At 38.7% G+C, this 22,284-nt stretch overlaps 5 protein-coding genes across 7 annotated transcripts in view; 2 read left to right on the forward strand and 3 right to left on the reverse strand.

The window, feature by feature from the left end:
• Nucleotides 1-8,289, reverse strand: part of LOC136261439 (ras association domain-containing protein 4-like) — a 26,241-nt gene extending 17,952 nt beyond the window's left edge. The window contains exons 1-3 of one of the 3 annotated variants that reach the window (XM_066055447.1): nucleotides 8,187-8,289; nucleotides 7,853-7,910; nucleotides 1,272-1,366 (exon numbers count right to left, since the gene is read on the reverse strand). In XM_066055447.1, the coding sequence (XP_065911519.1) occupies nucleotides 1,272-1,366; nucleotides 7,853-7,910; nucleotides 8,187-8,222 (189 nt within the window). In that variant the 5' untranslated portion in view covers nucleotides 8,223-8,289. Of the gene's footprint in view, nucleotides 1-1,271; nucleotides 1,367-7,852; nucleotides 7,911-7,965; nucleotides 8,145-8,186 lie in introns of those variants that run through there. The other 2 variants (XM_066055449.1, XM_066055448.1) reach the window with 2 other exon arrangements.
• Nucleotides 8,245-11,589, forward strand: LOC136261444 (small ribosomal subunit protein bS18-like). The gene is made up of 6 exons (XM_066055454.1): nucleotides 8,245-8,373; nucleotides 8,511-8,590; nucleotides 10,218-10,268; nucleotides 11,190-11,253; nucleotides 11,305-11,364; nucleotides 11,465-11,589. Exons 1-6 carry the CDS (start codon nucleotides 8,325-8,327, stop codon nucleotides 11,521-11,523), a joined length of 363 nt encoding a protein of 120 aa, XP_065911526.1. The 5' UTR covers nucleotides 8,245-8,324; the 3' UTR covers nucleotides 11,524-11,589.
• On the reverse strand, nucleotides 11,530-14,153 carry LOC136261443 (uncharacterized). Its single transcript, XM_066055452.1, has 5 exons — nucleotides 13,906-14,153; nucleotides 13,828-13,858; nucleotides 13,689-13,777; nucleotides 13,470-13,642; nucleotides 11,530-11,740 (listed from the first exon to the last, which is right to left on the reverse strand). The coding sequence occupies exons 1-5, from the start codon at nucleotides 13,987-13,989 to the stop codon at nucleotides 11,602-11,604; spliced, it is 516 nt and encodes a 171-aa protein (XP_065911524.1). The 5' UTR covers nucleotides 13,990-14,153; the 3' UTR covers nucleotides 11,530-11,601.
• Nucleotides 14,154-14,172: 19 nt separating this feature from the next.
• Nucleotides 14,173-17,943, reverse strand: LOC136261442 (translation machinery-associated protein 16-like). Its single transcript, XM_066055451.1, has 7 exons — nucleotides 17,883-17,943; nucleotides 17,712-17,833; nucleotides 17,627-17,664; nucleotides 14,907-14,991; nucleotides 14,576-14,724; nucleotides 14,485-14,527; nucleotides 14,173-14,313 (listed from the first exon to the last, which is right to left on the reverse strand). Exons 1-7 carry the CDS (start codon nucleotides 17,883-17,885, stop codon nucleotides 14,208-14,210), a joined length of 546 nt encoding a protein of 181 aa, XP_065911523.1. The 5' UTR covers nucleotides 17,886-17,943; the 3' UTR covers nucleotides 14,173-14,207.
• Nucleotides 17,944-21,510, forward strand: LOC136261441 (uncharacterized). The gene is made up of 5 exons (XM_066055450.1): nucleotides 17,944-18,391; nucleotides 19,924-20,014; nucleotides 20,280-20,514; nucleotides 20,745-20,955; nucleotides 21,263-21,510. Exons 1-5 carry the CDS (start codon nucleotides 18,007-18,009, stop codon nucleotides 21,427-21,429), a joined length of 1,089 nt encoding a protein of 362 aa, XP_065911522.1. The 5' UTR covers nucleotides 17,944-18,006; the 3' UTR covers nucleotides 21,430-21,510.
• The last annotated feature ends 774 nt before the right edge of the window (nucleotides 21,511-22,284 follow it).

The raw sequence follows: 22,284 nt of genomic DNA on the forward strand, positions 1-22,284 counted from the left end.
TAAAATGTTTGGAATCTGAATTAACTTATTGATTATTGTGATAATCACTGTGGCTTATAATCAGAGGAGGTACGACATGGTTCACATGAGCCTACAGAGAACCTATTTGGAAAGGTACTGCTAAAAATCATTGGCAATAATTGGTACCAAATGAATTATATATTTAGTGGAGAACTGTGAGCTATAAAGCTAGTATGATATTATAAAAATGCATACAAGATATACACAATGAAAACACAGGGACTGTGATTTGTGTTTCAATTTATGAACATGAGAACAATATTTATGTAACAATGTGCAGTGTATGTCAAATATTGTACACTGTAAGTATGCCCATCAAAACACATGGTGGGATTCTGATCTTCACACGCACACACGCACACACACACACATGCCTAATTCTGTCAATGTAAAAGACCATAACTCAATCGTTTCAAACTCAATCGTTTCAAAAGTCAAAACAATGAATTTTTTCTTCTAATGTAGTATTTACCATTGGTTTACATATTATTTCCCAACTGGCTTTACAAGTGTAACAACATAGCTAGTATTGCAAGCTAGCCCATTCCATCAAGATAATAGGGTGTGTGTCCCTTCCTTATGCATACAAAAAGACCAACCTCGAGGCATTATCTCGAGCATTTGGCTAGATAGACACTTCAAGTTATGCTTCCTTAGCAGCATATCATTTCATAAAGATAAGCCACGGAATGTACATGAGCACCACGTACGCAATATGAAAATTATTAATCTGAAAAGCCTTTTGATTTCAAATACCACACAACATGCAATTGCTGAAGCCAGTGCTCATAATGGGTAATAGCAGAAATGTGGCCTACATTAAACACTCCCACAAATAAGGAGATGAAGTGTAGAATGACAATGTAGTGTGTAGCTAGTTATTATCATGACATTTAGTCAGTGTCAGTTTTCCTGTTAAGACAATCTGGCATCAACACCATCTCCCACTATATCTCTATAATAATTTTCTCTTGTGTTTATGTTTCATGTGTGTACAGTACCTGCTACTATAGTGTAGGTAAACAACATAGAAATATGCTCACTCAAGTAATACAATTCATCATATTTAGTATGTGTGGGTGTGCACACACACACACACATGTACAACACTACATACATGCACAATCAACCATGCATGCATGCACACTACACACACACGACCATACTGCATGCACATACCAGTCAACCAAAGCGCACACATGCATGTACACACGGGCACACATCACGTACGCACTACAAACAGTACATACCTCTGAGTGTTTCCCAGGGTGCAGCAACTTGTTGCAGCTTTCACAGCGAAGACAGTTAGGGTGCCAGTCGTACCCCAGTGAACACTTGCGTTCAGCTACACAGCAGGTATATAATAATGATCACTGCAACACACAGGTAGTCACTTTCGTGTATGCATATGAGAACATACCACAACATGTATGCGTAATATTGTAATAATTAACTAGTCAAGTAGCACAATGGTATGATAGTTAAAACCAACAGCACTAAAATGTAAACTACAGATTTTTATATTCTACAATACACTATATCACTCACAATACATCATATAAACACACTACAATTACAAACTGATATTAACAACACATACAGTGCACCCACTACTAAACACAAACATTCTACACTACATATACTAACCTACACTATACAGCACAAATACACTAGTTACACTATACTAAACACACACTATATACAATGTACCTGCTCTGTAATTCTGTACCCATCATTCACACACAACCACTACTACACACACAACCAGCTAATGTGCTCTATATGGAACAACCAGCCTTATCTATAGGTTACCAGTACAAGTAGAAACCATACAGATGCAACCATAATGGGCTAACACAAAGCCCTACAATTACACCAGAACACTTAGTGGTTGCTACAGTCAATGGATTAGTTACAACATTGTATTGGTAAGGTATCCCAGTGGAAACAATGGGGTTGTACTGTATATTAGGGATCATGAGGGTTGAAGAAAAAAAAACAGAAACCAGCCTCACAATAGCTCCACCTCACTATGGCAGTATTGGATTGTCAACAAATGCAACAGTCCAAAAGCGCCTCCAGTGCAACCTTGGTGCAACTACAGAATAAATTTTCCGACAGGTGCCTTTTGGTATAATAACGCAGTATGCACTGCACAGTGCATGCATCATGGACTTGAGTACCTTTGTCCTCCTTTGTGTCCCATTCTTTTCACTGGCAGTGCAAGCTGTTGATTCACAGTAGCACACCCATAGCTTCACGCTGAAAATTTTTGAACCACACCTACAACATTCGAAGTAAGCAGATTGGTTGAAGGCTAGCTTGTTCTCCATGTTACAAGCAGAACATAGCTAAAACCTACACAAAATGGCTATACATCGCCAATTATTAATTAGTATGAGGCAAACATTTTGTCTTAATATTATAGCCTTATCTTCTCTTCTTAGAAGCGGCATTATAAAGAAGTTCACTAATGATTAATACATTACAAAAAGTGGACACAAGCGCAGATATACATGTGTAACAGCAAAAATGGTAGAAACCAGCTGTGGAATGGATCGCACTGCAGTAATAAGTAAACTGTATAGAATAGTTCTTTGGAGTGAAATACACAGCTAGTTGGGATTCTGTTGTTTGTTCGGGCTGGTTTTAACCAAAGTTTAGACTTTGTTGTTTGATAACTTCATTGTGGTTACTGCTATGTACAAAAAACAACACAGTCGACCTCCTTAGTTTATAGCAAGTATTTAGATATATAGTTACTAAGTAATTCTATGTACTGGACGGTTAGTATGATGCGATTTGGCAAGGTCCCTGAGAATTTGGCTGTGAATGGGTTAAATTAACAATAAAGTGTAAGAATTTACACAGAAATAAGAAGTAAGGAAACAAGGGAGGTTGCCTACACCTGCAGTTATACACATTTAATCCCCACTTCAGTCATTGGGTAGAAATAAGAATGACATTACAAAAGTAATCACCGGTATCAACACAATACCAGTAGAATCACTATCAACCCTGACAGCTTATGATAAGGCTTAAAACATGAACAATTAGAGACAATTTAAAAGTAGGGTTGATGAATGTATATAATCAGTACAACACAAACTCTACTTGCCTTCTCTGCAGTACAAGTAGTACTTGAAGACGGGTCACATTCAACAAATTAATTACCACAAACAACCTGCAGCATTACATGCACAAGCCCATTTCTTGAAGCTCACACACCCATATGTACATAATTGGTTCAGTTAGCATTTCCTTATTTCAGGATAACAACTACCAATGTGTAACAACCATCAGGAAGCTGGTTGGTGACAGAGCACATGTTTCAAGCTTGTAAGTGATCTCCCAGGTCTCAATACTATGTCCAAAGAAAGGTGACAAAATTATATGTAGAGGAGTATGTGGAGTCCATTAGCTACTCTAATGAGGAATTCTTAATTGTGCAATATGGTAAGTGCACACTAATGCCCTCAATTAACAGGTTATAGTTTTCATACAAGTTAATGGGTTGATGCCAATAATCAATTTTTATTAGAGGAGAAAAATGGCTACAAAAGTCACATGTACACTGCAACCAATTAATTTGAATATATATAGGACCAACATAATCCTGACAGTTAGCTACTACAATCCTTAGCAAGTGGAAAATCAGAACACTTTATGGTAGGTTCCAATTATAAAGGTTCCAAGATGTTACAAAATTTTATTTTTCCAAAAATAGTTTCGCAGATGCATAAAACATTTTGGTGCTTAATTTATTTACTGACAAAAAATTTTCATAGTTACCATTGTGGCTCAAATATTCTGTACTCCAAACAGTATATTATCTGGACAGAAACAAATGGTCCTTGATGACAACTGCTGAGCCAAAAGCAATTTTATAGGTGATCAAATCTCCTATAGAAATATTTCTTAGTAGGTGAGGACATAGTGGGGATTTTACAAGTTTCTTTGCCTTAGTACAGACATTAGAATTCGTCTAATCCTCCGTATTGCCCCACATGGTCCAGCAGTTGGAATGGGGTGTCCCAAACACTTTATTTCCATATTTTTTCATGCATAGCATATAAGAGATGCAAGAACACTGGATCTAGGATCATGTACCCATAGTGGTCGATAGTGATTGGTAACCAGCACTCAAAAGTGTGGATGTCAATCCCCAGAAGGAGATGGAGGTGGGGTTTGACATTGATAAGTGCATAATGACACAGATACATAGTTTACTAATTGATCAAACTTTCAGTAAATAAAATAGCCACCACTAACACCAGGACTTCATAACCATCACAAGTATAAGTTCCTGCTAACACTCACCAACCTCTGCAGATTGGCATCTGATTTACACAAGTTAAGGTGACACATATTTTGTCCTACAATCCCTGTCTCTCGTAGCCACCAATATTCAAAACCTAGGTACATCCCTGAATATTGTTTCGCAGGTAAGAACCGGAAATCTTTATGATTAAATAGCCATTATAGTTATGAAAGGTAGTGAAGTTGTTGGCCACATGTGGAGGGAGATCTCATCTTGATGCAAAGCCATAAAATGCACCTGAATGCTTCTGCACACTTCAGCTTGTGGTATCTACTATCCATGCCACGTACTAACTTTATATTTGACGAGTTGAATTGTAGAAGCAAATAATTTGAACTTTGAAAATAACCTGTTATACATTAAAACAGAACAACCTACATTAAACTTCAGCTAATAATGTGATGTATTTTACAAACTACAGCACTAACATATGCACATCCAAACATCACATGCAAACGTGACGTGGAGATTACACATGTTACACAACCATCATGTGGATAATGGTGATTGAGGTTCATCCATTACAGGAAATGACAGATTGATCATTTTGTCACCTTGCAGATTGGTGGCACATGATAACAATCATTGGAGGATGGCTTGAATGTTGTACAATAGTGTGACATAAGTGTGCCTACATCACACTACACCACATTATTACATCAACTACAAGTGGGAGGATGACACACAACAGATGACAACATTATGATAATCATAGTATAACATATGCTGTAACCATGACAATTACATGTGTCTGGACACTAGGTTATGTGATCATACAAATTATTGTCACATCATAAGATACAGTGTATTAGGGATCATGAAGAACTGGGCTTTTCTATTAGACCAAAAATATCACCATCAAACCAGCCTCAATTTCCCCCCATGACAGCTTGGTTAGACACAGCCAAGCTAAAAAATGTCTTCAGACCAACCCCAAACCCCTTCCAAAAAAGTTTCTATGGAACTTTAAAATTTTTGATTTTACACTGACTGACTGACTAACTGATGCCTCTAGCCAAGCACAACTCAACAATGGATATAGCTATGGGCTTGATTTCTTCACTGTTCAACGTTGCTTCGTCCCGAGATGTGCCTTTTCGTCAACCACAGTATGTACAACACACACATCATGGATTTGCCTTAGTCCTCCTTTGTGCTCCAGTTCTTTTCACTGACAACGGAAGGTGTCAATCCGTGATAACGCAATGTGGCTACATGTGTTCAGATGCAAAATACCTTTTATGGCATTCCTGGTACCATTCTTTCTTTTGATGTGGTATGCACCAAATATGTTGTGTGGACATGCATGTATATTCATTATATTGGTAGTGGCCAATATATGTAGCTTGTGCTCAAATGGTGATAGCTCCCCAGTTACGTGAACAGGGATGGTAATATGAAACTGGTCAATAAAATCTTCTATACACATGCAACCACACCACTACAAATTTCACACAAGCTACAAGCTTAAGCTGTGTGAAATTTATGAAGTGGACAGGCTGGGAACTTACAGTACAAAATGCAGGAGTGGTTTACAGTTTAGTTAACAAATGAGTTGAAGAATTAGGAGGGTGCTGATTTGGTTAATGTTTGATACTTGCCCCATTAGACAGCATATGTTAGCTAAATGCAAAAAGGAATCATTTCTAATAGCGTTATGAGAGTAAGAGTGTAAGAGTAAAATATTATTGCAATGATAAAACAACTCACAATTAGCTGTATAGAGGTGCAGTACAACAATCTCATGACAACCGTTGGTTTCTATGCCACGAATATGTTTCTGGTTAACTACATGGCCTGGTCATTTTGGAGAATGAATTGCATTATGAGATACACAAATTTTACATTTGACGAACATTTTATGCACTACAACATCAGATGTAATCAAATCAAATTACCACCACGTGCCGAGTCTAACGGTTTTTAGTATCATGAGATGTAGCACAATGGATCAAACGGAGAATTGCCCAATTAAACTAATGGGTGTAATTAACATACAATTATGGAAAACCTTCTTTCATTAGGCAGCCTGGCAGCAGGGATAATACCAGGAAATTCATGTTGAACAGCAATGTTATAGCAAGATTGTTCACTATGTGATGGCATATATTTCATGGAATGTTCTATTTGGCTTAATTGCAAGGGAAAATGTGGACTACAGGTGGGTTTTGTCTGTGGGGTAATCGTTATGATGTACCTCTGGTAATTTGTATCATCCACTATTTTGGTAACAGCGTTCTCTAGCTGGCTAGGGTTTTATCACAGACATTAACCATGATTGTACCGTGTGTAGTGAAATCCCGAACACCTTGTCACCATAGCATCTTAACATATTGCATTCTGTCTGTCCATTCGTCAACTCATTCAAGCTTGCTCACGTAAATAAAGTGGAGAATATTTTGATTTCATACATTTTGGGACCATTATAAAGTGTTCTTATTTGTAAAGAGTCCTAATTTTAGGGGTCTGTGTGCACACTAATACAAATGGGACTGAGTGTCCTGATTATCAAGGCGCTCACAAATCAGGATGTCCTTCTTAAAGAGATTCCACTGTGCATCCTAATAACCATACAAATCTATGATACATCATGTTTACCAACACAAGAATCAATGATAGATGATAGCCCAGCTCCTTATTGCATACAATGGAACATACAATGGAACAAAGTCCATTGTTTAGCAACAATTGGTGTGTTTCCTGGACTAGACAGCATACACACTTACAACTAAACACATAAAACATTAGTGGAACACAAACACCTTGGAACCAGTATCCTAGGTGTCCTAATTTTCCAGGTCAGTTTATGCACTGAGCAATAGACCTTATTCGTTTAGAACAGTAAGCTCCCTCTGATGCCATGCGAAGCCATACAAGATCCCTGTTTACCATGGTGATAGCTTTTCGGACGCCATTTTGAGTTCTAAAACTGGGCGAGCACAATGGTTGCTATCATGTTACCATGGTTATGGTACTGCAAATGGCAAAATTGTGATGTTACTATGGTTTTAGTACTGCAAATGGCGAATATTGGTGGACAACTCCTTCGCAATGAGATATAAGCGCTATGAAATTAGTTCAGTGAATAAGGTCTATACTTTGGGACTCTCCGGTTTATGTTGGTGTCCTCAAGTGTCCACATTAAACAGGTTCCGGTGTAGCTAGTCTTAGTGGTCCAATAACTACCATGACTAATACATTGTATCCAATGGGATAGCAGTGTAATGTTTACAATACAATAAGGGTGTTCCCCCTGACATATATGACAAAAATCAACCACTATTACATGTACACAACACACTCAAATAAACACACTACACACATGAAGTGGCAACTACTTGAGCCTCAAACAATTATTTAATAGAAAATGGCGCGTCCCACATTACAGACAGCGGCATAAGATGTCTTAATAGTGAAGCCATCTCAGTGACCATACGAAGCCCCACAATGCAAAGAGAACTTTGTTCACACACTCAACATATGCACCACTGCACACACGCAACCACTCACCGAAGTAGACTGGCTTGCCACACTTCGGGCAGTTAGGCATGCTCTTGATGCCAGTACTCTACAAATACAAACACAATAATTATTAACATATCACTTTCGATTTGTATCATTACCAGCTAGGCTGAGGTAGTAACGCCTCCTAGCTACAAAGAAACCCTGCAAACTCACGTTCCTGTCGCTAACAACTTTCTTCTAACACTATAACAACTACAATGGGGCTCAATGGCTATGATGGCTACAACAGCGTCCTAGAGACGCGTCCTTTAAATTGTGGTTCCCGGCAGAATAAGCTACTCCGCTATACTACGCCCTCAATACAATAGTATAGTGTTACCTTTCTCGCCACATCTTCCGTTAACGTTCTCAACATCTTTTTTTCGCTGTGCAACAATCCGGAACTTTAAGGAAGCCGCGGATCTCCGTAATCTATTATGGAGTGTGTATTATTTAGAATTCAACACAAATTGTGCAAATGGCTCTTCTCTGCAGAACAAGACCAGCTGGTGTATTAGTCAATAATGGTGAGTGTTCCTTACTGACAACCCAGCGAGTAGTTGTGTTGTTCAGCTGTTTTTGCATAGATTAGGGACACAGGTCCCTGTATCTTTTGCATGCCTGGTTGTGGATCTTAAATGTGGTACATTGTATACCCGTGCAGTGAGATGGCTGGCAACTAAAGGACCGACTCCTACCACCCTTGGTTTAGAGGGTACTCTGGAGTTCTCTAAGAGAGTAAAGGTGAGGGACTCACAGCCAATTAAAATATGTGACCAGATTTGCAAAATGGGGTCTTCCACACACATCCAATTTACCACCTTTGAAATTTCAGATTGGAAAAGACTATGGACCTTATCCACAATGACGTCAGACGCGTAAAAATGGTCGTGATAGTTGTGGGACTTTGTATGGGCGACTATGGGAGGAAAATTTTGAATGGTGATATCTCAGCCAAGATAAAAGATATCAAACTCTAACGTGCAAGTATGGTTTAAGATAACTGAATGAATAACAGTCTAGCATTAGTTTGAAACCACTCATAAACCGCTTCTACATATTTATTGTAATGTCTTATAACCATACCTGAGGGTTAGAGCTCAATATCTTCTTTCTTGGCTGAGATATGACCGTTTAAAATTTTTCTTCCCATAGTCGTCCATACAAAAGTCCCACAACTATTGTCGCTATTTTAAGGCTGTGACGTCATTGCGGATAAGGTCCATTGACTTGAAATTTAGTCCATAGTGAGCACCAACATAGCTTAGTGGATGAACAAGTTCATAAAATTGGATGTGTGGAAGACCCCTTTTTGCAAATCTGGTCACATTATTAGTGCTGTAGAAATGATGTGCAGAAACACGTGATTTTGCACTGTTTCAAACAAGTTCTCCCTTTTGTATGCTGATATATGAGCCTTACAGCTAATGAGCATATTTGTGTATCATTAGCAACTTTGGTCTGTTTTCGCCAGGTATTCCCATTTCGCAATACTTATTATCTAATGGTTCCTAGTTGAACAAACCACTAAAACCATTAGTTCGTTGACTGTCCCCTCCATAATAAAATCACTTTTCATAATTGCACAAAGTATATATGCCTCACCTGTGTCTTTGTTCAAATTTATCATAGCAAACTACCATCCTCCCTGCCCCCACTACCACCACCATTTTTTATTTTGTGATGTAATTGGGATATTAAGGGCCAGGGCCATATTTCAATCCAAATTTCTGCAAACTTTATGCTTCAAGCCAAATTTCAAAAGTGAAATTTCAGTTTCAGAACTCCATATTACTCAGGAAACCACAAAATACTTTGCTTGTGACTTATATAAAGTTATGTGGGAAATATTTGTTGTTAGACAAATTTCATATTACACCTAGGTATAATTCCAACCTGTAATGAACACCTGGTGTGCATTGCAATTATTTGAATGTTTTGTGGTGATATACATGAAACAGTATACTCACTATCTATAGACATGTAAAACTGTTTTGTATTCTGTCAAAAGCATTTTTTGTTTGTCATAGTTAAGAATCATATTAGGAAACTGTTTAAAATATCACAAACTTCTCACACATAACATATGGGTTGATATTCATTTCTGCCCCCTATAAGTCAACTAAAGAATTTGTTATGTCAAGTAAAAGGATGTTATCAAAGTGTTCAAGTCATACATCATCTACACACATCTGATAGTATCATAATGTGGTCATGTGATTGTTTAGGATACAACTTACTTTGTTTAATGGAATTTTAGACAATGTTTACACAGTCCTAAAACTATACTTTAATGAGATGTGTGTGTTTAAGTATAATGATTATCCTTACCCTGTTTCCCCACTGAAGTTATCCTCTATTACTATCATAGGGTACTGGCTGTCCCTTGTGTAGAAATGGTTTGGAGACTTTTGGATACAAAGTGAGCAGTGTTTGTACTGATTGTGTTTCAAAGAGTTCATTTTTATATTATGAACTTTTGATTATACACAGTGTAGTGTGAAAGTACAATAGTTTGGCTGTTATATTTGTGCCAGTACAGTAAGGTACCATGGTGTCCCTTGTGCAATGTCTTTGAACAGTGATATTATCATTCATGTTTTTCATATACAATAAAAGTTTCAAGTGAAAAACTTTCTTGAAATTTAGATTACCTGAAATGTATTGTCAATACAAAAAGTAAAGGGTGCATGAAATGATGGACCATACATCTATTCCTGAGCTCATAAATTTAGAGCATCCACTCCCCTCAAAACTTTCATTGTGTGAATTTCTTCAAGCCTGCAGCATTTTTCGTGGTACATGTCACCATGGCAATATGGTGACTAGGCTATGATGTCAATACCACTTCAAAAGATCTTGTTTGTGTTTACCGGGTGTGGTGTAGTGGTGAATAAAGCGTTTTTAAGTTTATTGCTAGGGGGCTTCAAATGGAATAACAGATGTACAAATTTTTCTACTGAAGTTTTTTCGTTACTTATGACTAATGCTTCATCACATACTGTATCTGAAAAGTAACAAACACAAACTTCTATATATAGGTGGTGTTGCATTATATGGGTTGACAATTTTGATTTGCTCTGCCTTGTTTACTAGATAAGTGTTTTTAACACACGTCTGAAATAGACTGTGGGATGAGTCTGTATGCACATACCCTATGCACACACCAATCACCAAAACTTCCCCATGTAACCAAACTGTTTACTTTTAAAATTCCCCCTCGTCAGTGAGTGTCACTGTGTTTCCTCTAAGGGTTTCCAGTAAGAGAGTTTCCTCCATGGTGTGTTCAGGTTGTAGCTAGACTACATATGACTTCACTACTAACTTACAATACCCTACACAGGATGTGTTACTGATCAGACAGTTTCTTACACCAGAAGGTTTAACAATTGGTAGGAAGAAGACTGGTGAGTGTGAAGGGAGTGTAGAGTCACTGTAATGGTGTATCACTCTACTAGGATTGTGTAAGAAGATGCAGAGAAAACTTGATAAGACAGTGAGGATGTCACGCAATATGGGTGGGTGTGTGTGTTGTGTGTTATACCATTTCAAGTGGTCTTCTTAATGTGAATTGTGTCACATGGTATGCTGTTCTGATAATCACATTCGTGCTTACAGGTCTATTACCAAAAGTCGACTTGAGCAAACGTCAGGAGAACGATTCATCATCAAATTGACGTAACACACACCCCAACCATCGTTTTTTATAATGAGAATTCAAATAATAAATACAACAATTGAAATATACTACAAAGTTAGTCAGTCAGTTCTCCACTATCAGATATTTCTACACTACAAGATGGAGCCCCACCAGGTGACCCACACTCCTCTATTTTCTTCACAATGTCCATGCCTTCCACGATGTTACCAAACACTACATGTTTGCCGTCCAACCTGTAATAGATGATACATCCAGTGACGTACAGTGAAACTTCACTTATAGCAGCCATCTCATTATAAAGCAAGTCCAGATGTACTATCTTAATAGGGCCAGTGGCAATGCTAAATTGATATTACTAATTCAATATTCCCTCGATAAAACGACCAGTGGCTGAGTAGACAGTAATACTGTGTAGAAAATTAGTTGCAACAAATTGGTTGAGAAAAAACTCAATTATGAGGTCGCTTTCCTTTATGGCCACATTAATGAGGTTTTTCAATAATAGGGCCACTTATTTTGAGTCCCGTAGGTGGCAGTAGTAATGAGATAATAATTACTGTATGCATTGAACTGACATATACCTACATAATTATGTCAATGTCTCCAATCTATTTTTTTGCACAAAATTTTGTAAACTAGCTAAATGAATGATGAATATCACATAGCTAGCTACAGTCAGCAGTCATTGAGGTAACCAAGGAAGCAGCCTTGGTAAAATATTCAGCTACGACATTACAGGAGATCGTAATCTAATAGAGCAGTCAATAGTACTGCGCCCCCTCTCGTAAAATGTACAGTATTTCAGTTCTCCATATCATGGGATATGTTGCATTATAACTTTGGTGGTATAAGAATGTGCTACCCTTTCTTGTGAGGTAACCTCTTTCTGAGATGCTACATCTGTCTCATTCTTGTTTGGTAAATCAGGGTTAGTCATTTGCAATTAAGCTAGACGCTAACGGCAATATTGGAAGATTGTATCATAGATATAATACTAACCCAGTATATCTATGATAATATTACGACCCAGTGCAGGCTCCTAGTTACTTGCTTGGTGAGGACTATCTATGAATAGGAGATCTATTCTTGTAGCAGAGCCTGTATACTCCCTGCTATCTCTAGCTAAACTCTCACAGGCTAAACCCTTTTCCATGCAGGGCCTTACCATCTTCAGCAAAAAAAAAATTGAGCTTCCCATGTGTGACTAGCTATAGCTATTAAAGCCATAAAACTACTATTCACACTATTAATTTGTTGCCATAAATTTACAACATACATAGAAAAATTAGTGGACAGCTTTACATAAAGAGCAAAGCATCAAGCATACACAATGCCCTGAGCACTAGACCTTAATATGGGTTGGTACATACTTTTCCCAACCAATTCTGCCCTTTCACATTGGGGCAGATTAGTCTGGCAGAGCCCGCCTCTTCGCATAGAGTATGGGTCTGGTCACTGTAGCATTCAAAATTTGTAGCATGTTACCGAAAACAGGTAACACCAATCAGATTGCGTTGTTGGTACTTACTAAAATATTTGTGACGTTTGTTTTGGAGTTACCATAGATAGAGTTACATAATGTGTGAAAGAGTTTGTCACAAAGTTTTGTGAAGATGTGATATGATTAAGGCTGCTTGTAGTCGCCAATAGGATGTTCTTTAAAGAACAAAAGATGGAGGTAGTGAAAGAGCCTTGCAGTTAGAATTGATATACTCATAAAGCTACCTAATCAATATGGAAAGAATGCAGTTATGTTAGCAACTGTTCGTTAATCTACCTCGCGAACTACTTACTTCCGTGTGGCTGTTAGACGTGCCATTCTTTCTGTCATTATTGACATCATTGTTTAATTACATTCTATTGTTACAACTCCGTAATGCTAGAATGACCAGACCCTTCCTCTCTATGCAAAGGGGTGGGAGCTGCCAAACTAGGGGAAGATCTGGCACATAATCTGCTCACCATTCAGTCTTCACAGTACAGATGAAGAATTGCGATCCATTTGTGTTGGGCCCAGCATTAGCCATACTAAGCACTCCTTCTCCTGTATGCTTCAAGGTGAAGTTCTCATCAGGAAAGTTCCTACCATATATGGACTTGCCGCCTGTACCATCTCCGCGGGTGAAATCCCCACCCTGTGGATCACGTGCATGAATTATATACTCTTATTGTAAATGTAACCTGTATCATAAATTGTGGTATGATGCGATGAAACTTGGATCCCTTGTATCCGTACCCTTTCTCTCCAGTACATAGTGCCCGGAAATTCTCTATGTGTATAACAGAATTGAGAGTGAACACGTGCACCCTATCAGCTCACCCGCTGTCTTTGGTACAGCATCGCTCCTGAGCTGTTGTTTACAACAATGATGGGATGAACAACACTTCTATCACTTACCTGGAATACTATTCGACCAAGATTAGTTTTGCCGTCAACTACGACGTCAAAGAAACAACGAATAGCACGTTTTGCGCCAGCCATGACGTCACTATACCCCTTAATGGGCGCGCCCTTAGAGCAAGAAATTTGAAAAGGCTTCCAACCGGCAGTTCAGCAGAGCTAGCTCCATATATCCCAGCTGTTGTACCTCATTTGGTGCATACCCACACTGCAATGTTGGTGGAGAATGAAGTCACCAACGTTTTTTTTTTCTGCGCATTCAGCTTTCTCACAGGTCCCTACTGGGATAAAATTTTATATTACATGTTGTCATCATTTAATACAGGTAGGGAGTCATCAGATGGTCTTGACCGATATTTCCTCAACTTCAAGTTTGGTAGTAAATGTTCTTCACCCCACCATGACCTGCAGACAATAAACATACTTCTAACAGTACATGCAATACATTCAGTGAATAGGATTAACTGCTTTCCCCACATGAAAGTCACTGTGTAAAACACATCAATGCAGCCATTTCATGGTGGCCACCTTTGATTTCATATTTTTATACAACTTGGTTGTTTTTGCATTACTTACTTAAATGCTTTCAAAACTTTAGGATCCGTTAAATCTGGAGCCTCTGTGTAGACACACATAAACATAATATATATTAAAACTTCATACTCACCAAACCCTGGTCCTTCTAGCAAGTGTCTCTCTTGAAGCATTGTGCTACGTATCTGGTCCTCCCTACTGGCATGGCGACGACCCTTCTGATGGGGAAGGCCCTGTTGTTCTAATATTGTATCTAGTTCTCCATCCAATCTTCCTAGATATCTGTTTACCAGTGTGTCAAATGTAATCTTAATTATATTTCAGAAGGTTCAGTCTCTTATATCAATGGAACTTGATGTGTTCAACCTCACCTTCTTCATACAATTCTAAATAGCATGCAACTACTGAGACATTTATGAATTTTCAAACATGTGTGGTGTGTGCATGTGTGTGTGTGTGCTCACTTTTCTATCAGTTGAACAGTTTCCCCATAAGAGTAGCTATCCTTACTGTCATCAATATGTTCCCTGAACCACATCAACTTTGTGACTGCAGGAAAGTATTGAACTCTGACATGACTATAACATGTAAGCACACATACATACGTACAGACGCACACTCAATAATGACAAGCCTACACATACATGCTACCCACTTCAATACGATCTAGTAAAACGGCTCTACAAGAGTCTGGTCAAGCGCTTGAAGTACTTCTCAAGCACTTGTAAAAGGGCTAAGGACAAGCACAAATGCTTCAATATAATATATGCTTGAATTACAAAACGAAGCACTATAAATAACACTAGTGATAATTACTTAAAATTGGGTAGCAATGCACATCAACAGAACTGTATGCCTGGTGTTCTAATACAGAACAAACATTAATCTATCAATGTTCTGTCTACACCTCTCGGGCCTAAAGACTTATCCTGCCACACTAAACTATCCCTAGCAGCTGATGATGCAGAAATTCTTACTAATATACGTGGTGCTATATATGGATTTCCAAGTTTTCCTCTTTCCCCATAGATTATTCTACATAATGCTGTAACTTTGTTATGGTCATGTGTGCCAACTGTTTATCACGTGTGCCAACTGTTTATCACGTGTGCCAACTGTTTCTGTTGATTGCTTGTTTTCAATGATGTAACTCTGGTTGACTGTTGATTCAGATATATTGTCTTGGGGCAGTGTTTACATTTAAAAAGCCATCCAAATTGAGAATGCAACATTTTACAACTGAAAACAGTTCTTAGTGAAATGATTCCATATAATACAAAGAAGCCAGAACATCAGTCTGCTAGCACATTTTTGATGTTAACTGTTAACTTCAACTAATATATTAAAAATTATTAATTTACAAGTGAAGTAGGGATCCAAGCAATAAAAGTAGTGAAACAAGAGATGAATGATGGTATTACAGCATAGCTTGGTGGGTACATTGGAATGTTATAATAATCATTGTGTTCAATGCTAAAGTAGGGATTTCACACCGAGCTAAGCTGTTACACCATCATTCATCTCTGGATTCACTACTTTTTATTGCTTGGATCCCTACTTAATTAACATACTATTTGTTTGGTTTTTTTGCTACAGCATACAACATGTGTGATTGTTCTATTAGGATGACTGTTGTATTAGACTACCTTGAGTCAGCTAGTAGGGTGTGTGTCACTATTTCATATTTTCATTGTGCTAACATTATGAATACAGCTAGACCAATAATAACAGGGTGTGTCATTGTGATCAAGTAAACAGATTGTTAAGAATGTGGTCTAGGCGCTCAATCATTATTAATCAACCAAGATCACGTTAATAGGCGTGGTACTGAACCTATCGTGAAGTTACAGGTATCTACTGAGCATAAGTGCTTAAATAAGTGTGCAGCATCTAAATATGCTGCTCAAGGAAAGTGTTGATAGGGAAAATTAATGTCTCAATATGGTTTCATTGGATGAAGAAGGATGAAGACAGCCTCATCACTGGTGAGTTTGTTATTGTGGCATAAAATGGTGGCCGTGCACTGCTTTGTTTGGCCTCTAGGCTTGCGACTGTGAAATGAATGTAGCAGTCAGTCAGGCAGTCAGTCTAAAATTCCAAGTTTTGGCAATTTTTTAAAATTCTGTATCCGGCCACCTGTAAGCATTTTGTTGTATTTAATGCTGTTTTATGTATTATATGGACTAGTACTATTCTGTAAAGGTGGTTTTCATCTTGTAAGATATCTCTAGGATGATTTGTAAAGGCGGAAGTTTGGGCAGCATGCGAAAATTTCACCTGGATTCCTACTTAAACGGTACATCCATACCGTTTGATTCTGTCAAGGTGATTTTTGTCACATAAGATGTTTCTAGGATGATTTTTAAAGGCAGCATTTTTAGGCGGCGTATGTCATTTTTGGGGATCCCTACTTAAACAGTACTACTGTTTGATAAAGTGCTTAGCATAAGCACAAATGCTTTAAAATACTTGAAGCACTTAAAATTAAGTGCTTAAAGCGATTATAACTACTAACATAATGAATGTGAAATGTAGCTATCTGATTTGAGCCATCAACATTCAATATTTTGTACAGAGTTTCTCCAGGCCATCTGTATTTATGAACTGGAATACTACACCAACACATGTACACACAAGGCAAAACACATGTACACTACTCAAGTGCTATGAGTCAATGCAGTAGTGGTAGAAGAGGCAGCAGAAGTGTTGGAGCCGCACATTACAGCTGCAACTCAAAATGATTAACTCTCTGGGGCAGGACTAGTAATCCACAGGAAGCTGTACCATGTTTCACAAGCACAAGTGAAGGTGTGAAGTACCATCACCTGTTATTGAGACATGGACAGTTGGTACCCATTGACGTTACAGCTGAGTGGGCTGCTTACTCAGATCACCCATTTAACAGCTGGGGTGGATTGACCATGGAGCAATGTGAGTAAACTTTCCTGCTCAAGGAAACCAACAATAACTGAGCATCAAGCCTGTAAGCTTTCGATTACCAGCTGGCACTAGCCACTTGGCTATGCTGCCTCACACCACACACACCACCACTAGTCTCGCGTAGCCAGACCCTATTTCTCCGCACGGCGCTTATAATTTCCAATCGATAAGCGCCGTGCGGAGAAATAGGGTCTGGCTACGCGAGACTACACCACCACCACTATTCACCCCAACACTGACACACCTTTATTTGACACAGCCGTATCATAAGCAGCTTTTCTCCTGTACAAAGTACATGAAAAGTACGTCGCGTGCACATCATGCTTAACTTATCTACACGATCCTTGTGTGCTTGATCACGTGACAGTTGTCCTGCTTTACGCGAATTAGGGTGAATTGCATCTCGTTTGGGACGATTTCGTGTGTGCCCCTTTAAAGCCGGAACCTTAGGCTACAAATGGAAGGAGTATATCGACGAGAAATCACCTCCACACACTCACCATTTCGAAAGCCCACAATCGATAATCCAACAGTACAATAATGTAATAAATTTAAATAATGCGCACCGCGGTTGTTTTACACGTGACGTGAGTATATCTAGGGGGAAGTACCCATATCCCATCGATGGCCTCACCTAACGGGCCACAACCTGGCTCACAACAGGACGACCAGACGATCAACAACAAGAAGAAATGTTTTAGAAGTAACTACCGCAGCTTGATAGAGGCTCTTCCGATAGACGAGCTAATCCCCAGCCTGTATCAGGAGAGCATTATCACTAGCGAGTTGAAGGATAAGATTGAAGCACAACAGACACATGAAGAGAGGGCACGAGTGTTTCTGGAGGAAGCAATTCAGAGAGGACTAGATGTGGGGTATACAAAGAGTTTCGATCAGCTAATTGAAGTGATGAGTAAAAGTGATAATGTGACTGCCCAGTATCTGGCCCAGAAATTAAAGTGCTGTTGTAAATGTGCTAAATGTGGAGCAGACATTAGTCCTGAGAATGGTACTTGTGTGTGTAGTGTAGTGTGTAAATGGGTGCCTGACAGAACAGTCTACCCAGTCTTAATAATATGGGGCGCCATTTGTCTCAAAATCACAGTATTTAAACTCCAACCACAGATTTATAAACACTGCTACTGATTTAATAAACACTGCATCAGATATATAAATACCAGGGTGTATAAATACTGCACCAGATATATAACAGCAATTTTGACCAATCAAATCACTTCTTGGTGAGTACGAAGGTTCCAAAGGCAATAGAACTCCAATGTACAGTGATTGTGCAACAACAGTTATTGAAACAGGCATCGTCATGGTCAATGACTTGACTTACTGACTGACTGATAAGGTGTAACAGAAAAGGGGCCAAAGTAAGGAAAAAAAATCCCAGGATTTGAACTGCAGGTCACCCAGTGTCTAGTCGGGGCCACACTCAGTCTTCCTCCAGGAGGGATGGATTTCATTTGAACCACTGTAGCTTGAGGTTTACCAAGAAGTGATATGATTGGTCAAAATTGGTATAATTATATATCCTGTGCAGTATTTATATATCTGGTGCAGTAAATATAATACCGTATAGACTAAATATTTCAAGGGGGAAAATGTTCGCTGATTTGCGGTTTTGGGTGTTATCACCGAAAATTTTACCATTGAAATATTTAGGCCTCCATATAGTCTAATACATTTAGGGAGTGTTTGCAAATCCGCGAATTTTTATTTTTAGCAACATTGTTCAACCTCGAAATATTTGCCCCTCGAATTATTTAGGCTATACAGTATTATATCTGGAGCAGATTTATTAAATCAGCAGCAGTATTTATTAAATTAGTAGCAGTGTTTATAAATCTACAGTTGGTGATTAAATACTGTGATTTTGACTAATTTTTAGACAAACGGCGCCCCATATAATAATGGTATTAACTGTCCATGTCTTAACGGATAAGGCTAAGGATGGATATTTAGGTGCCCACTCCTTCATCCGTGAGACTAGTCTGGTGCTGCCCGCTCCTTTGCAAAAAGTAAGGGTGTGGTGAAATACAGATACTAAATCATTTCAAAAGGAATTCGGTTAGACAGCATACGTAACCTGCCTGTATGTAACTACTGCTCATGTCAGATGATTGCCCTTCAATATGAACAAAAACATTGTGTTGCCAAGGCAATTTGTGTGTGAACGCCATTGGCAAGCATTAATTGGTTACTGCTGAATTTGAGTGGTAGATTGGTATCTGTATTCACCAGACCCTTTTTGCAAAGGGGTGGGCAGGGCTAGACTACCTCCTGCGAGTTAACTAGTCCTGCCCCAGGAGAATTTGCCTGCACTGACTCATATGCACCAGACGTTTTCAGTATTTTAACTGGGTAAATGTGATTGTGTATCTTATTATTGAAGCTTTACAGTGATCAACACTGAAGGTTTGACAGTAACTTGTGCTGAATATGGCAGCTAAAGACTTTGCTTTTGTGTGTGTGTGTGTGTGTGTCACAATGCATACCATATATACTAATATTACTGATGTTATTATTGTTAAGAACCACCAACTACTGCTGCTGGCACTAGTGAAGGATATTTTAGAGTACAAGACTTGGTAAAGATTGGGAAAGCAACATGTCAAATCAACACGTTAGTACTTTTTGTTGTAACAATATGAGGAAACAAGATTTTTTGTCCTTATAAGTCTAGTGTATCAATACAGTGTACAAAGAACCTCTGAAATACATTTTAGAGCAGCCTGTACACATCTCTATACAGAACTTGTATCCTCATACATTTCAATTCATACTCTACTTTTGCAGAAATTGGTAGTAAATAATGTATGTGTGTGCCATTTGGTAGGCTACCATATTTAGCTTGATGATGGTGTTCTTGTCTCCCTTCCACTCACCAGGCCAGGGACACTTGGTACTGGTGTTGTAGGCCGGCTGATGATTGAGGGTCAAGTGGTTACAGTATTACTGACATGTCACACACTACTAGCTGATGAACAGACAGCTCTCAACTGTCAGATACGCTTCCACTACATCGATGCGGACTACTCTCCAACACCTTATGCTGGGATGGGCTTGTTTCAACATGGCAGCAGTCAGAAGTGGTTCTGGACTAGTCCACCACTGCCTGATAAAGTAAGTGTGCGCATTGTCTCTAGTAAATGCCACTGTGTATAGTGAACCTTTTAAATAAATTTGATGGTCACTTAACTGTATTTTAACATAATCTCTGAATGCTATGTACATTTTGTATTCCAAGTTTCAGGCTTTGTAAACAGATGTAAGCAATAATATGGCTATGATGCATGCATAGATGCATAACTATTCCACACCAATGGTACACAATGAAATGTCCATTATACTAGGTAAAGAAGGAGGCAGGATTAAACTACACTATGGTGAGAATTGACAAGGAGAAATTGACTGCTATCGCATACAAAGACCGAACGTTAAACATTCAACCATTTGACCTGACCAGAGTAGATGATGTTACTAATGGTGACCAGATGATAGTGCTGCATCATCCTGAGGGAAGGGAGAAGATGGTATCCATGACAAGATGTGGAGTTGTTAAAGGTATAAGCATACAATAATTATTTCTCTACCACAGGGTCTGGGATTTTGTTCTAGCTTCAATAGAGTTTTAGTACTAAGATTGTAACTCTTCACATTAACAGTATAGCCTTTCTGCAGGACCTAGCTGTTATAGTACTTCTGTGAGACTGTGACTGGTGTTTGCCGTATATAAAAGCTTTTTTGATGTTTTCTTTAATAGGTAAAATATGTAACTGTATTAAGGTTGTCCTTAATGTATATAGACTTCGGCATTGTGTTCTCACAGAAGAGTCGTTATGAACATAATCCCGATGTTGTTGCTATGTAGGCCATTTGGTAGAGTGCAAGTTGGATACCAGTAAAGCAGGATCTACTGGTTCTCCAGTGTTCAAGGAGTCCAGAGGACAGTTGCAGCTGGTGGCGCTGCTTCATGGAGACATCACATTCAGAGCTACACATCTCTCTCACATAATGGAACATGTGATGAAAACCTGACACTAGCCCACTATAATTGTAGTACTGTATCTACTAGGTTTGTAAATAATGTTTATACATCCATCATGCTCACTCATTGGACTGATAAAGGCAGAGTCCCAGGTTCGAAACACCAAGCAGTTACGCTGTTGTGGCTTTCTCCTACATACTTTAATTTTTTTAAAACTGTAACTTACTCTAACTCCTGACTAAAAACAATTGACTTTGACAAGCTACATGCTTTGCACGCAAATAGCACGTTTTTCTGATATAGACGGATGACTTTATTACACAGCAGCTGTGCTGTGAGTAACTTTGTAGTTTAATTGGAGCACATTCTGATTTTAAAAAAATTTAAAAACCAAGTGATGCAATACAGTGGTACTATACATTAGTACTCATAGTTCAGTGTCAGTTTCTGGTATAAACTTAGCCTTGGATCCCTCTTGTGTCAACTTATTTTCTTGTAGTATTCGTTCAACAAGTGGTGAGTGCCTAGTAGCTGGCTTATCATCCTTGTAAAATACCACAGGCTTGTCTCGCTGTACAACTGGCAATCCCCTGACTACCAATGATTCATCATCTTGGAACATTAAGGGGATATCTTCTTGTGGTGCTCGGTAAGATCGAGGTGACCCCGATGGTGATCCTTGCTCAGCTGTCCTGCCAAGTTTCTTGCCTACACCAAGTCCTGGTGAGCCAACATCAGTTGAATGCTTGTTGTACTCCACCCTGAGGTAGATACAGTCATCTTTAACAAATTGGTAAACAGTAGTTGGCTTATCAAGTTTGCTCAGTGGTATAAAGTTCTCTCTACCTAGCCCATCTGTATTTCTCCATCCTGAAGGAGTTTTAACAGCCTTAGCGTATTCTTGT

Source organism: Dysidea avara, chromosome 7, assembly GCF_963678975.1.
Source record: "Dysidea avara chromosome 7, odDysAvar1.4, whole genome shotgun sequence".
In the NCBI taxonomy this organism is placed as follows: Eukaryota; Metazoa; Porifera; class Demospongiae; order Dictyoceratida; family Dysideidae; genus Dysidea; species Dysidea avara.